The sequence below is a fragment of the Camelina sativa genome, chromosome 20 (genome assembly GCF_000633955.1).
Source record: "Camelina sativa cultivar DH55 chromosome 20, Cs, whole genome shotgun sequence".
NCBI classification, from domain to species: domain Eukaryota; kingdom Viridiplantae; phylum Streptophyta; class Magnoliopsida; order Brassicales; family Brassicaceae; genus Camelina; species Camelina sativa.
Window position 1 is genome coordinate 19512899 of NC_025704.1, and position 15808 is coordinate 19528706.

The window sequence follows — 15808 nt, forward strand, 5'->3', positions numbered from 1 at the left end:
GTAACAAGAGTAGCGAGAGTATAGAGAGAGTAAAGAAGAGTATAGAGAATCAAAGAGTGAGTTTAGAGAGTCAGGAATCGAGAAACTTGCTCTTATACCTTGTTAGTTTAAGCGGAAGTAAAGAGAAGAGTTTGAGATAGAGAGTATGAAGTCGGCAAAGAGAATAAGAGAAATGTGAGATTCCATTAGTATATCTTCTACAAGGTGGCTACAAGCCTTTAAATAGGTCTTAATATTTAGGGCTACTCCCTTACAACCAACACGGGATAGATAGGGACACAAAGAGAGAGAAACACTAATCCCTAGAGTGAAAGCGACCTGACTTGGTCTCCCAAGAGAATAACAAACCCGTGACTTTCTTCTTCCTTCTCGCCTAACGGCTATACGGAGATTCTCGATCCTTCTCTTCGGCCTTAGAACATTGTTGCCTCTTTCTTCACTCCATGGGACATGGTAGAGCTCGGCCCCTTATGTAAGACACGGCCCCTTAACCTTCTTGTATGGACGACCATACAAACACCTCCTAGCTTACTCGATCTTGATCAATACAAAGGTCTCCATGAATAAGTTCTAGAGCATTAGCTGCTCTGTATGAAATAGCGCAAGGAAAAGATCTTCGAGTTTGCTTACCGAGCAAACATGATGAACAAACTTCTGTGTCAAGAACAAAACGTGGTAGTCCAAAGGTGAGATCCCTCTGCATCATATTTTTCAAATTCTCAGCATTTAAGTGCCCCAAACTTGCGTGCCATCTACTAGACTCACTAACAGTAGATGAGAGCAGACAGGTAGTGTTCTCAACTCCCATACGGACCTTGTATAACCGATTCTTTGACCTATCTGCCTTCACAAGTAGTTTTCTGTTTCGGTCATGCATGGTCAGACACTCTCCTAGCATCCTGACGTCACACCCTGCTTCAGTGGCTTGTCCCAGACTGATAATATTGCTCTTTAAGTCTGGGATAAAGTACACATCCATCATCTTCCGAGGTTCACCATTGATATCAATAAAGGAGATTGGTCCTTTACCTTTTATATCTATCCTTGAATCATCGCCAAATCTTACTTTACCTATAACAGAGTTATCAATGCTATCAAAATATCGACGATCACGAGTCATATGGTTACTAGCACCATTGTCGAGATACCAAATATTGTCTTCTCTTGCGTTAGTGTCCATTTGACTTAGGTTGCAGAGCTTCTCGTTCAAAAAGACTACCTCGTGTATCATAAGCTCGTCTGTATCCTGAGTTTCTTTGTTGTCGAGTTCTTGAATTTTTTGTAACTTAAGCAGGCGATCAGGACAGCTTGAAGCATAATGTCCAATTTTGTCACATCTGAAACAGGTTATCTTTGATGTGTCTCTTCCTCCATTAGTCCTTCCTCGACCTCTGCCTGTGTAGTAAGATCGTCCTCCTCGACCTCTGTAGCGGAAGTTGTCATTGTAATCTCGGTTTGATTGTGTCTCCATATTCGCATACATAAGCTTTCCTTGATCTTCTGATACATCTTCTTCCTCAGAGATACGTTCTTCATACGCCTTCATGCGTCCAACTATATCTTCAAAGGTAGTCGTATTAAGGTCTAAAACTTGTTCAAGGGATGCTACGATGTGTATGAACTTTCTTCATGGCAGACTTTTTAGAAACTTCTTAATTACTTTTGATTCTTTGATGTTAACTCCGAGTGCAGCAGATTTGGAGGATATTTCAGAGATTTTTCCGACGAAATCATCAATTTTGTCAGAATCCTTCATCTTAAGCCTGTCAAATTCAGACATGAGTGTTTGTAGCCTAGCCTCTCGGACTCGTTCAGCTCCAACATGCCATGCTTGGATAGCTTCCCAAACCTTTTTCGCCGTGTCAAGTTCACCAACCTGCAGAATAAGACTTTCTGGTATGGATTGAAATAACAGAGCCATGGCCAAATTGTTTTTCTCATCATCGATCTGGTCTGTTTCAATAACTTCCCAAACTTTGTTAACTCTAAGGGTGATCCTCATTCGCATGGCCCAAACTGTGTAGTTTGTCAAGTTGAGCATAGGACATGAGAATCCACCCCGTTCTTTAGTTTTGACGACAGCAACCGTGGTATCAGACATATTGTGTTTAGCTCTGAAACCAAATCTAGAATTTGAATAAGAAGCTTTAAAAAATTAAGAAGACAAGAACCTTAAAAGAATAACTCTCTTTATAAATTTTTAGAAAACTCTCTCAAAACCTAAAACTCTCTTGTTCTCTCTTAAAACTCATAAGTTATGCCACACATTAACATCTCCTTATATAGAAAACTATAAAACCAAATCCTAATCTCATTAGGCATTATACATTTAGATAACTGCTAAATATATTTGTTATTATCCTAATCCTTTAGAAAACCACAACTTGGTAGGATTAGAAATACTAATGACTCAAGCTTACTTCAAGCTTAAGTCAACAATCTTCAGAATTATCTTAGATGGAAAGTCTAATATATGCAAAGAAGATTATAGGCCGCCTTGGTGGGGCCACAAGGATCCTTCTTGCACGTGTTCGAAATTGCACGTGAGATTTCTCTGTTCTGCTCATAAATAATTTGGTCCGAAGGTATTTATATAACAATCTCAAGCTAGCTTTGGAGTTTTGTGTAGCGAGATCACTGAAATTACAATCTTAAGATTGAGTTAATTAACAGAAAAAGAGAAACTTATTGAAAATATAAGCAAATACTCGAGGAACTGTCAACTAATAAGAACATTTGTGCATTGTATATACAATTAACAGCTAAGATAAAAGCATTTCGTAGAAATATTTCTGCAATTTGCATCAACACCATTGTTTCTCTCTCACACAAAAAATTGACATTCACATTTGAGTATTTTTACTCGCCCTGGGATGTCGGCGAATACCGGACAAACGGAATCGAGGAACGCTACATTTTTGGTATCGGCAATTGGGAATAGCAAGGGGCAAACCGTTCGGGACAATTATAATCAGAATTCGGATTCGGTTTCGGGTCGGTTCGGTAATTGGAACAGATCGGTTTTACCTAAACTGAGAATTGGCAGCCATATATAAGCGGAAATCTAAATCCTAAGCTCATTTCACTACAAGAAAAATGAGTATTGATAGCAGATGATTAATGCTATGATATGGTTATTATAGCGTTTTCATGAATGCTATAAAAAGAAACGCTATAATAGAGGGGCTATATACGATAGCGTTTCTGGGCAGGCGCTATCGTAGGGTATCCTATAATAGCATATTTAAGATGCTATATTACAGTGACTAATAACACATATATCGTGTTATATTTAATTATATAATAGTACTTTTTGCTAGTTATATGTACGTTAAACTTAGCTATCTTTTCTTGCTATGATTTAATTTTTAGTAGCTCTATGTTAATGCCATTTGATTATTTCTCTTAGCATCGGTGTTGAGCTATTTGTATCTGAGTTGTAGCTTTTATTATGTGCTACTAAGTGAGTGTACAGTGACTTCATTTGTCTGCTATAACGATCAATTAGGTTGGTCTTCTGATTACTATAAACCGTTCCCTACACAGCATATTCACATGAAGTTACAATTTAAAAGTATAGAAACCTGTGATGAAGCTGAAATTGTATTCCATAATAGTGAATATCAAACATTGTTATTTCCCAACAATGAGCATACGATCCAATTCCATAAATCCCAAACAAAGAAAACAAGTCTCATTTGCCACAACAACGAAAGTAGAAAATCATACGGTTCTTACTCGACATCAAATGATGACAACTTTTTCTTCAGGCCATGCTATAGTGGTACCAATAGCATCCTCCATACACTCAATAGCAGAATTATGCCTCCAAACCTTCTCATCAGGAACCTTCACTACATCAATCCACACACGGACTGCATTATGACCCAAGGGAACAAAATGCACTAACTGCTTTAGGTTGTTTGAAGACCAGCGTCCTTCTGCAACAACCCTATTCTAATCGGTAATGTCCAGCAGTCTGCACTTCTGATCCTCCTTGACAATCCATTTTGGAGAAATATGCTGCATAGTATAAATAATTTGTAAGGGTTACCAAAGGCATCACTGCTAACGATCATAACATATTCTGTAAGTAACAAAAATATTGAAATTTACCTGCTGAGATGAACTTGAAGGAGATTGTGAAAGTGGTTTTGAACTCTTCATAGGAGCTGCTGGAGTGAGTACTTGTGACTGCGTACAAGGAGATGATGTAGCTGGTGCCTCTGTACTTATATCTTCGATTAAAACTCTGTTAAATGGCCATGCTACAAACGACTTCAAAGAGTCATGAAGATTTGAGAGTTCTTCTGTTGGCCGCCAAAGAAATGTCTCAGGTTCATTAACCGCATCCACAAAAAATTTAATGGCATTTGGTCCAAGAGGAAGGCCATTCACCAAAGTTTTGGGATCACCAGTCTGCCAACGGCCTTCAGCAACATGTTTATCATCATTTGATAGCCAATGTAGAAGTTTGCACTTGTTCATGGAAGTTGCATTTGGGCTCTGTTAAACAAAATAAGTCCAATATAGAAAAATATAACTAGATTTAAGAACACTAAAACGTAGAGATCAAATCCTAAGTACAATCAATCAGATTAAGAAAACATTACCTTAGGCGGAATGTCTTCTGGTCCTAACTCCTGCTCAATAGCATCAACACAATCCTGAGGCCACGCAATAGTTTCTCCTACAGCTTGACCAATACTAAACATATTTGGCGCAGGTCTCCAAAGAAATGCATCTCCTTCAAAAGCCGTCTCAACCAACACCTTCACTGAATTAGGGCCTAACGGTACATTGTTGACGAAGTCCATGTGATCAAAAGACAGAATACGACCCTCGGCTACTTTGTATTTAGGGCCAGACCAATCATACATAATGCACTTAGGCTGCAGTTTTTGGTTTACACTCTACAAATATTATTGAAAATAATAGTTAGAATCCGTTAACTTTTCAATACCAAACATCAAAAAATCTCATTATACATTGACACTTACTCTTGGTGCTGAATGTTCACCAACTTCCGAAAATTGATGCTGTAAAATGAGAAGAAATATAATTAGTTACCATTTTTCTTAGACCATTAATCTAATGACACAAACTTGCAGACTTACAGTACTATTCAGTTTTGCAAGAGCATCTTGTAATTCATTGACCTGCTGCTGCAACTGAATTTAGGTCTGTTGCATTTGAGTCACATACTCGCTTTTCATCTGGAAACAAGCATGTTTGGTCATACTCATTCCTCTACCCATTGCCCTTAGGCGTCCAGGATTGTCAGCTCCCAAGATCTGAGCAAGAGTGTCTTCTTTTGGGTTTGATGATGATGATGATGGAGCATCAGACCGAACGAACTCATTTGCCATTTCCTAGTAAATGTTGGACTTATGTTTATAGAGGTAAATTATAATGAAAAACATAGAAGATAGGATCATAAAAGAATGACTTACAATCTTTGCAGCAGCATCCGTGTTCACTGCTGTCCCATCCTTTTAGTTTGTGACTTGACCCACACATTCAGTCTAGTCACTTCATCTGAGCTCTCTTTTCTCTGCGTAATTATAACACACATTCAGTAGCATTAAGAAACCATTGTCAGAACTGGTGTCCAAAATATATTGATAATCACTGACTGACACTTACTAAATCTTTGGCCAATCTAACCATTCCTTTACGGCTACATGTGTGAGGAAATTGCTTACGTCTTTTTTCCTTGTATGAATCACTAACAGCCTATATAAAAGTATTAGCACAGTAAATGTCAAAAATAAATTAAGAAAGAATTACTCAGATGTACTCCAAAAGTTGGTTTATTCCTGATATGTATAAATTTTCTAAAAATTGCTCAGATATTTAGTGTCCTGGGTGTAATTACAATTTACCCCTTGGGTTAATTTTTTATTTTTAATTCTGAAAATATTAAAAAATACACATCAGCTAATGATTCCACGTCATTATTGATAGTTAATGTCTGATTTATATTATTTCACGGCTGAGTTATAATACTTAAGCAAAAACGAAAGGTCTCATAGATTCATATGATGGCTGAGTTATAGTGCTTGGTGGCTGACTTATAATAATAAATAAGCTGAAAGTAAACGTCCGATTTATATTACTTCACGGCTGAGTTATAATACTTAAGGGAAACCGAAAGGTCTCATAGATTCATATGAAGGCTGAGTTAAAATGTTTCGTGGCTGACTTATAACAAGAAATAAAAGTAAACAGCTGAATTTTATTACTTGACGGCTGAGTTATAATACTTAAGGGAAAACGAAAGGTCTCTTAGATTCATATGACGGCTGAGTTATAATGCTCCTTGGCTGACTTATTAACCGTTTCATCATTCCTTGCGTTCAATCTGTAATCATCGAGAACAAGCTTCACAAGCTTATCGTGCGTTGTTTCCACATCTATCTGCACAACTCTACACCCTTTATCATCAGTGTTAAATACATATTTGTGTTTATTTACCCAATTACCAGAAACAACAATTACCGGAATTGGATCCATGAAAAAAAATGAAGAAGAATAAGGAAAATTAATAAGAACAAGGAAAATTAAGGAGTGAAGAACAAGGTGAAGAACAAGGTAAAGAACAAAGTGAAGAAGAAGGTAAAGAACTTTACTTTTGAACCAGGTGAAGAAGATGGAAGTCGAAAAAACCACGTTTCGTATTTCCGGAGAAGATGATGACATGGAATGATGACATGGATGATGCGTCCGAAGTGGCAAGTCAGCAACCAAACGAACATGTAAATCAGCCTAATTAAATCAGCCATCAAACAAGATTATAACTCAGCCGCAACATGAATAATATTATAGTAATTAAAAAGCAAAAAAATGGCTGCCATATTCAGCCGCTTAATCAACTCAAAATTTGTAACTCAGCCGTATCGTTTAATAAGTCAGCCGTAACTGAATGATATTCTAGTAATTATTTTTTTGCTACTAAGTTAGCCGAAAATGGCTGAATTGTCTGATAAGTCAGCTTATGACGGTTGAGTTATAGTGTTTAACCATAACTCAGCCTTAACACATCTCACAAGTCAGCCGTTGTTCATAACTCAGCCAGCCGGAAAAAGTTAATTCAGTTGTGTCGTAGTGATAACTCAGCCAAAATTTTGACAACTCAACCATCGGGTGAAAACTCAGCCGTCCTTACGGCTGAGTTATAGTATAACTTAGCCAGATTTCATTTAGTCAGCCGTAACGCTTGGCTGAGTTATGCTCTAAGTGAGCCGTCAGCTCTTACTTAAATGTTTTTTCCATAAATTAGCCGCAACTAAACTGTAACTCAGCTGTGATTACCTCTGTAACGCGTTACGGCTGAGTTATTTAATACACGTCAGCGATTTCTTACGTGGCGTCTGACGTGGCAATGGCATTTTTATAATTACGTTTTTCCTATAACACAAAACAATGACACGCTGGGTATTTTGAAAATATCCAAAATATCCTAGTAATAAAAAAAAGATTTGTTGGTTCTCGTAATATTACCTAATTTGGAGTACATCTGAGTAAATCTCCCATAAATTAATTACAAGTTAGTACCTTAAACTCTTGACTAGTCATCTCTTTGACAAACTTCCTCCACTCTGCCATAGGAATATTGTCTGGCCGCAGCTTCATTCTTTCTACGTTGTTCTGAGCTTTTCTAATATGATTAACCAAACGTGACTTAGAGGCCCTCCATAAACATCTCATCTGCTTCATAACAGCCGCTTTCTCATATTCTCCGTCTAGTTCAAACCGTATCTACAATAACGTTAAAAAAAAAGTTAAGAGTACTTAGAGCAAATTAATTGTAAATGTGACTGAAATTAAATTAGCTTAACAGATTTCCATAGAACTTTCTTCAGCTCCTCACCAATTTTTCTCCAATCATCTATCACAACAGGAACATGTTCTCTTACCAAGGGACCTAAGTAGGAAGACAACTTAACCGATCCTTCTCCACACGGTTCTCCAAATTCAGTGAACTGTACTCTTATTCATGTATTAGGATCCTTGGAAATATCTTTCATCTTTGTTGGTCCTCTTTATTTTTTATGCTGGGGCGGAACCATATCAGTAGCCTCCTCAGAGACAGCAGCGGACTCTTTCTCGGCTCCTTGTTTTGTATCATCCTTATCAGCTTCATACACAACCATATGGCTATCGAGAACAGTTTGAGGTTGTGGTTCATCAAAGCTGTGTGTCTTGAGGCTGCGTGTCATGTGGATATATGGTGCCAACAAATTCAGGGTCTTCTTATTGTACGTTGGTCTTCCTTTTCCTTGCACCCTTTCTTCCCTTACACCCCATCACAATCCTTCTGTAAAACTCAAAGGGAAACTCAAATATGGACTCAAAGGCAGACCAAGTATCCAATAAAAAAAACATAACAATCATCCGAAGCCAATCACTATCCCCTTTTAAAAAAACAGAAAATGAACGCAATCACACAAAAATTCCTTCACAATCATCTCTGACATTTTGAGCCTCATCTGCTACGTCTTCTAGAGTCATGTCAATATCCGAAGGTAATGGTCCAACATCTGCATATCCATCTTTCACATTCTCATCACTGTATCTTCTAGATGGACCTTTCAAAACTACATACCAACTAGATTCATCATTCTCCCTGGAGTAACATATTTGTCTCGCTTGAGAGGCTAAAATGAATGGGTCCTTTGCAAATGACATTTGGCTCTGATTCATATTAACCAGCGTAAAGCCATCTTCTACCTTAACACCGTAACCTTTAACAGCCCACTGACACTGGAATATTGGAACGTAGAAGACATTGTAGTCTAACAAGATAATATCAACTATTCTGCCATAGTATGATACAACATCTACCACTTTTGTTGTGTCCCTTGCACTAGATCTACACATTGCTGTTGCCTCATAGTAAACCCCAATATTCTGACTTAGCCTATGCACTGACTTTGTATGAAACCGCAGGCCATTCACAATGTAGCCTGTATAATATCTAGATATACTGCATGGACCATAAGCCAACCACTTAAGTGTCTCGTCCTTATCTTCAGAATCAAGAGGTATCTAACAATTCTAAAAAAAAAGGTCAACTAAACTACTAATTAAATAACAACAAAAAAAGACAAATATAGTATAACATGCCTGTTGCTTTAGCCACATTGGGAAATTTTGAGTGTGCATACTCCATAAATAACTTGCATCACGTCTACATCTACCATTTGAGTCTTGTAGATGCTGTAAATGAGCACTTTCATATAATCAAGAAACAAGAAAATTCATCAGAAACAATTACTGTAAGAATAAATAATGTACAACGTAATAAGAAAAACTTACTCAATGTAAGATTCCAGCATAGCCGTGTTATGTATTACATCAAGGTGAGCTATTTTTCTATCCATATCAGTGAGAGTGAATGAGGTTCCAGCTGATATAGGTAAAAGTCCCAAAATAAAAATTCAAGGGAATGACCCGGGAAGGACTCAAAAAGAAAGAAGATGTAAAACAAAGAAGGACGACCGGAGGAAGTCCGAGAAAATATTCGTGAGACGGGGAATGGCCGAGCCAAGACTGGAGTGACCGGAGGTGAGATCAAGGCCTTAAGATCGATCAAAAATTAATGGTTTATGCAGAAACGGCATCTGCAGAAGAATCGGATAAATACCGAGGAAGAATACCGAGACGTCCAAGAGATGTTGGGGTAATGTCCGGGAAAAGATCAAGATGACCGAAGAAAATCGAGAAGTTCGAGGAGGGTCGAGAAAATTGTCCGAGGAGTCCAGAAAGGTTGTCGAAGAAATATCGAGAGACCGACAATATCCGAGAGACCAAGAAAAGTTGTCCGAGAGCTATCGGGAGAACCGATACTGTCCGGGAAATGTCGAGAAGGGCATCTGAGCAAGACTGAGGAAGACCAAGGATTGCCGAGAAATGTCAGACGAGAGACGGGTTTTGACGAGAAACGTCGATCGATCTGATAAAAGCAAGAAGTTCTTCTTTTATCAAAAATCGCCTAAGTAAAGAGAAGAAGTGGATGATTAATTTAATCAAGAAGGAGTTAGTGGAGTTAGTGGGTTATTAATTTAATCAAGAACAAGTTAGTGGAGTTAGTGGGTTATTAATTTAATCAAGAAGAGTTGGTGGGCTTAGTGGAGGATTAAAGAAATCAAAGGAGGAGATAGTGGAGTTTAGTGGCCAAGTGTTGGAGTTAAACACTCACAAGTGTTAAGTCGCATGCACTAAGAAGAAGGTTTGTGCTTCATGCATTGGCTAAATTCACCGCCCAAGACCTCTATAAATAAAGAGCATTCGACCTCAATTTGGTGTTTTCTCTCATTCTCTCTAAAACACTTAAACACAAAAGTTTTCTTCTCTCAAGTCGAGAGAGAGAGAGAGAGACGAAAGAGAGAGATTGTCGAGAGAAAACAAGAGAGAGATCCACGAGAAATCCTACTTGTATCAAGAAAGATATTATCGATGAAGAACCAGAGTTTGTGTCGAAGAGATCACCGAGAAAATACGGTGATAGTGTCGAGGGAGATTACCGAGAGATCAACGACGGGTGTGTCAAAGAAGAAGACCGAGAGGAGAAGCGGTTTACGATCGGGAGAAAACCAAGAGGCGAGACGCGGTTTTTGATCGAGTAAAGTTGAGAACGAGAACAGTCGAAGAAGCGGGAAGCTATCGACGTGAAGACTGTCTGATCGAGTGGTGCGGTGAAGTCCGGTAATCATCGACGCGTGAAAAGGTGAGTTCTGTGGTAATTGTGTGTTGCATGTAGACTAGATTCAAGGTAGAATCAGTTAAATTGTTGCATGCATAAATGTGGTAGGATTCATGCTAGATTCATGTTAAAATTACATCGAATTTGAGCTAGGAATCACCATGCAAGATCGCGTATGAATTTGGATGCATTTAAGTAAATTGGATATACTTAAAATCGGGACAAGGGATATTGCATGCGGTACAAGAATTGAAGTTGTTTAGCAATATTATTTGCTCTAAACCGGTTGCGTGCATAAATAAAACTTGGTAAAGTTCATTTGAAATATTATCGTATAAATTCGTGTGAGGTTAACTTAAATGCTTAAACAAGTTTTAAAGGGTTTAAATGGTTAACTCAAATGAACTTGCATGCTTAATTGGAATAAGAGGATTTAAGAGTTTAAATCAAATGGCCTGCATGCATAATTTGGACTTAAGGATTTAAACGGTTAAATCAATTCGGTTGCATGCCTATTAGAACTTGTTGCATTGATTTTTGCTTAAGTTGCTTAATTTGGTTGCATGCATGTAGAATAATCTTAAGTTGCTTGATTTGTGTTTCTTGCTCCTTGTTGATTATTGCATGTGGCAATCTTGATTGATTTTTTGCTATGTGCATGATTTATCAATGCTCGAATTAGTGTTGTGTGTTTTATTTTAGCTTAGCCTCTTGAAATTTGTTCTCGAGTCTTAGCTAGAATAGTGAGTCGATTTTCTGTTCCAAAAGCGGTTGTCACGCGTGAGTTCCCGACGACCACTCACGCGGGACACTGTCACGGCTAGCTAGCTACTAGCGTGACCGCTACATGACGATGTAGCATAATTGTGGGTTCTTGCTGGTGACCTTTGTGTTCTCGGCATGGGGAATGGTACGGAACGGAACAGATTATCGAGGGCTCTTAGGTGAAAAGAGTCTAGGGTATTTCAAGCGATTCTTGTAGTATTCTAGATGTCTTTGTTTGTTTGGTAGGCGGAGGAGTCTAGGGTAATTCAAGTGTCCCTTGTTTTATTCTAGATTGTCCTTGCGAGTTGCGTATGAGTCAAGAGTCTAAAGTGTTCTTTAGTCATCTTGTAAGGTGTATAGCGAGTCTAGATTGTCGAGTCAAGTTGTATTGATCTAACCTCTCTCGCTTGTGTGTGGTTTAAATTGCTTCCGCTATTGTTTTCGTTGCGTAGCTTTGATAACTTGCTAAGTTTGTTTTACTTGCTTGTTTTCTTGCTCACCGGGGTAGTCGGGTTGGGGAAAGTAGAATTCCTGTTTAGGAGAAAGGGGTACCCAGGCTCACTGAGTAATCTTAGATTACTCATGATTTTATTTTGGTCTTGCAGAGAAGCCTAAGTGAGTCTAGAGCTGGAGCAAACGTTAGGGGTACCGGATAGGGTTTTTCTTGTGTTCTTTTTAAAACCCTATATTTTTCTTAAACAATTACTGTAAAACTTTCCGACTATCTTTATATATTGCTTTAATGATTTATTTACAATGTAATATTTTGTTAAAGTAATATATTCGGTTTTGAGGAAAACATGGCAAGTTGCAAATGATACTCGGCCTTGTCCGGGCTAACACAACGCACCAGGCCACAAGGGTTGCAAAGCCTAAGTAACCTCGGTTGCGGGTGGAGTTGTGCCAGGGAGGACTGGTCGGAAAGTCTGCAGCTTCCGTCCCTCGACCGGATCACCTCGGTACAATTCTGCAAGTAGCGTCCCGTGGCTGTCCGATGGCCTTCGTGGTCATAGAACGGTTCGGGGGCGTTACAGGAGTGGCTCTCATACTCAGTGTTCCTCTCCTCTTTTTCTTCTACATTTGTTGTCGTCTTCAAGAAATCATAGCAGAACTCCATGCATTCTTCTGCTAGATAGGACTCAGCTATACATCCCTTCTGGTATTGTTGGGTTTCTAACATAGTCTTTCAATACTTTCATGTACCTGTTTGTAATGAACACCAAATAGGTAAGCAATAAGTCCAATTAGATTCACTAATTTAGTTCTTGAGAATAAAACTAAAATAAAAAAAGGACACTACCTCTCAAATAGATACATCCATCAGAAATGGACAGGACAAGCTAGTCGGGCTTCTCTTCCTAGATGCACACACAAGTGCACCATAATGTCAAAGAAACTAGGTGGCCAAAATCTTTCAAACATGCATAGAGTCTCCACAATTTCTGTTTCCATTATTTAAAGTTGTTCCATATCAATCACTCTTTGGCACAATACGTTGAAGAATGTGCATAGGTGGAAAATGACTATTCTAAGACCCTTAGGTAGTAAACCTCTAACAGCAACTGTAGCAGTTGTTGCATGAGGACGTGGTAATCATGAGATTTGAGTCCCATCACTTTACACTCGTCTAATGATACACAAGTAGATATGTTAGAGCAATAGCCATCCGGACCTTTAAAGTCAAAGAGCCGCTTGATATGCTCAAATTTACCCTAGAGCTACTCTCTCAAATTAAGAGATCAATTGTAGTACTTAGGGATCGAATCCACAAGAACTCTAGATTCACACAATAGATTTAATAATCTTTTAATTATGCTAAACAGAAATATTTTAATTAAATTGCAAGATTAGATGTAAATTCAGAAGGATTAAACGCTAGGCCTAGGGAAATTCTCAGGAAATCATGTAAAATCAGATCAATTAATTAAACAAGCAGGATTCAACATTTAAGCACCGTTCTTGAACTCTAAACACAATTATAAAATAAATCAGTTCTCACTGCAAATATTATCTAAGTTTTAAAACCAGAAAATCCAAATCTCTTTGCAAAATTCAAGTTAAAAACCAGCATTAAAATCAAGTTTAGATAAGTTCACAAAATCACTAATTCAAATCTCTTTGTAAAAAGTAATTTTGCTCACCAAAGGTTTTTGTCAGGAAAATCAATTATATTCTCATATCAATCAATAATCCTAAGATCTAAATCCAGATGACTAATCAAAGATCTAGCATTAAGAACAACCTATGGTGAAGAACAAGAAAGATAATGAATCCTAAATTAACAGATCTAACAATCCATGAAATCCCTAATGAGAAACCCTAAACCTAACAAGCAGATCTACTCAGACATAATTGTAAGAACACAAATCATGAATAAAATAGATAGCATTAAGAGATTAAAAGAAGAAGAAAATGAGTTCTGAATCTTCTCTGAAGGAGTCTTGAATCTTCTCTCCAAAAAGCTCTCTAAAAATCTCTCAGGGTTTTGCTCTCAAAAGTTGCAGGGAAAAATAAAGCTTAGGTCTAAACAATGACCATAAAAATCCTATTTATATTCCTAAACACGGCCAGGGACCAATGATGCAAATATGGAAGACTTTGGGGCAACTTTGTAAATCTTCAAAACTTGTGGGAAAACTTCCAATTCTTCTTGTGGATACTGCATCGATCGACACATCACTTGCATCGACCGATGCAAGTCTCTGAACTTCGTCTCCCAACTTTGTAGCTCAACCTCAATGCTTGATTATGCTCCAAATCCTCCTATTTAGCTCCATTAAGCTCACATCCATGCTAAATCCTATAAAGACTCAAAAAGACTCTAAAAACACCAAAAAGACTCTATAGATAAGACTTATATCATGGCTAAAAACACCTAAAAACCATGATATATCAACTCCCCCAGACTTAGCTTTTGCTTGCCCTCAAGCAAAACATAAACTTAGCCCTGTGAAAGAGGTTTGAAAACGCAGGAACTCATTTTCTTTTTAATGTAATGCCATGATCATCCAAACATTAATCCACATGCTTAGCAGATAAATCCAAATCGAACCACCATGTACTTCTCCGTTGATTTTCATAGCATCCCAAATTCAAACCAAATTCCACTACTTCCTCCATAAAGCTTTCGTCGGTGAGTCTTATCAATTTGATCAATTTCAAGAACCTTCTAGACTCATTCCCGTACAATACCATAACAAGCAAGACATGTGGTACTCTTTCTCTCCCCCAGACTTATTCTATTTATTCTTCCTTAGAGCTTTATTTTTATATTATCTTTTTTTTTTCTTCAAAGGTGTAAGCGAGTACCGGGGTCATTGGTAATTTACCTACCCCTCGCTTCTAAGCTTTGTGTGATCATTTGACTCAAGAGTAGAATAATGGGATCACAGGTAATTTACCTAACCCTCTAAACTTATCAAAATCATCTCATCTTTTATTCTTCTTTTCTTTACAAACCTCTCAGGAAAAATATTTTAAACTTAAATAAGGGAGAGGAGTACCAAAATTTTTCCTTTCTGAAGTCTTACTTGTCAGGTATGAACAAGGAGTCAAGCTCTATGAATATCAATCTCCTTGATGAGGTAAAAAGAAAAGTACAGAATTACCTCAAGCTTTTATGGATTCTGTTGGAAATTTGGATGTCTCTGGTTCACTGATCAGCCATTGGATTTTTTTATTAGTCAGATTTGTGGATTCAATCTGCAGCATTAATCAACCAAGGCAGTACACTAAAAAGAAAAATCATAGTTCCCAACAAAATTTTGACTCAATAAAACCATTTTTTTTTTACTCTCAAAAAATAAAAATGTAGTTAGTAACTGCCTCCCCCAGACTTAAACAACACTGTCCCCAGTGCTATCAAGTAAGAGATTGGCGAATAAAATAAAAATAAATGAAAATCAAAAGAAAAATGAAAAAGAAAATCCTACCAGTGGGTTGCCTCCCACTAAGCGCTTGTTTTCAGTCATTAGCTTGACTGTGTCGGATCTCAGGCATCTGGTGGATTGGAACAGGGCAGTGAATGCTTCCGAGAGAATGTCCTCTTCATCCAAGGTGGTGTGTAGGCAGTATGTGCATGAGATCTGCCAAGGATGTGAGGAACAGGACCAGGACGGGAATGAGGTATGGTTGGCTTCCTTTTAAGTCCTGCAAAATCATCAACAGAAGAAACAAGCGCACTACGATAATCTCGTGGCTTGGTTAACTGCACAACAGTTTTTGTACCTTTCAAATTCTTATTGATGAATGGAGAAGGTTTAGGAGAAGGAGAAGCATACCTTGGCCTTACCTGTGGGTTCTGGACTGTGGAATGGTGAGATTTCAGCTTGACAA

The 15808-nt window shown here is 37.9% G+C and overlaps 1 protein-coding gene across 1 annotated transcript; it reads right to left on the reverse strand.

Moving 5' to 3' along the window:
• Positions 524 to 2101, reverse strand: LOC104772673. Its single transcript, XM_010497260.1, has 2 exons — positions 1639 to 2101; positions 524 to 1560 (listed from the first exon to the last, which is right to left on the reverse strand). Exons 1-2 carry the CDS (start codon positions 2099 to 2101, stop codon positions 524 to 526), a joined length of 1500 nt encoding a protein of 499 aa, XP_010495562.1.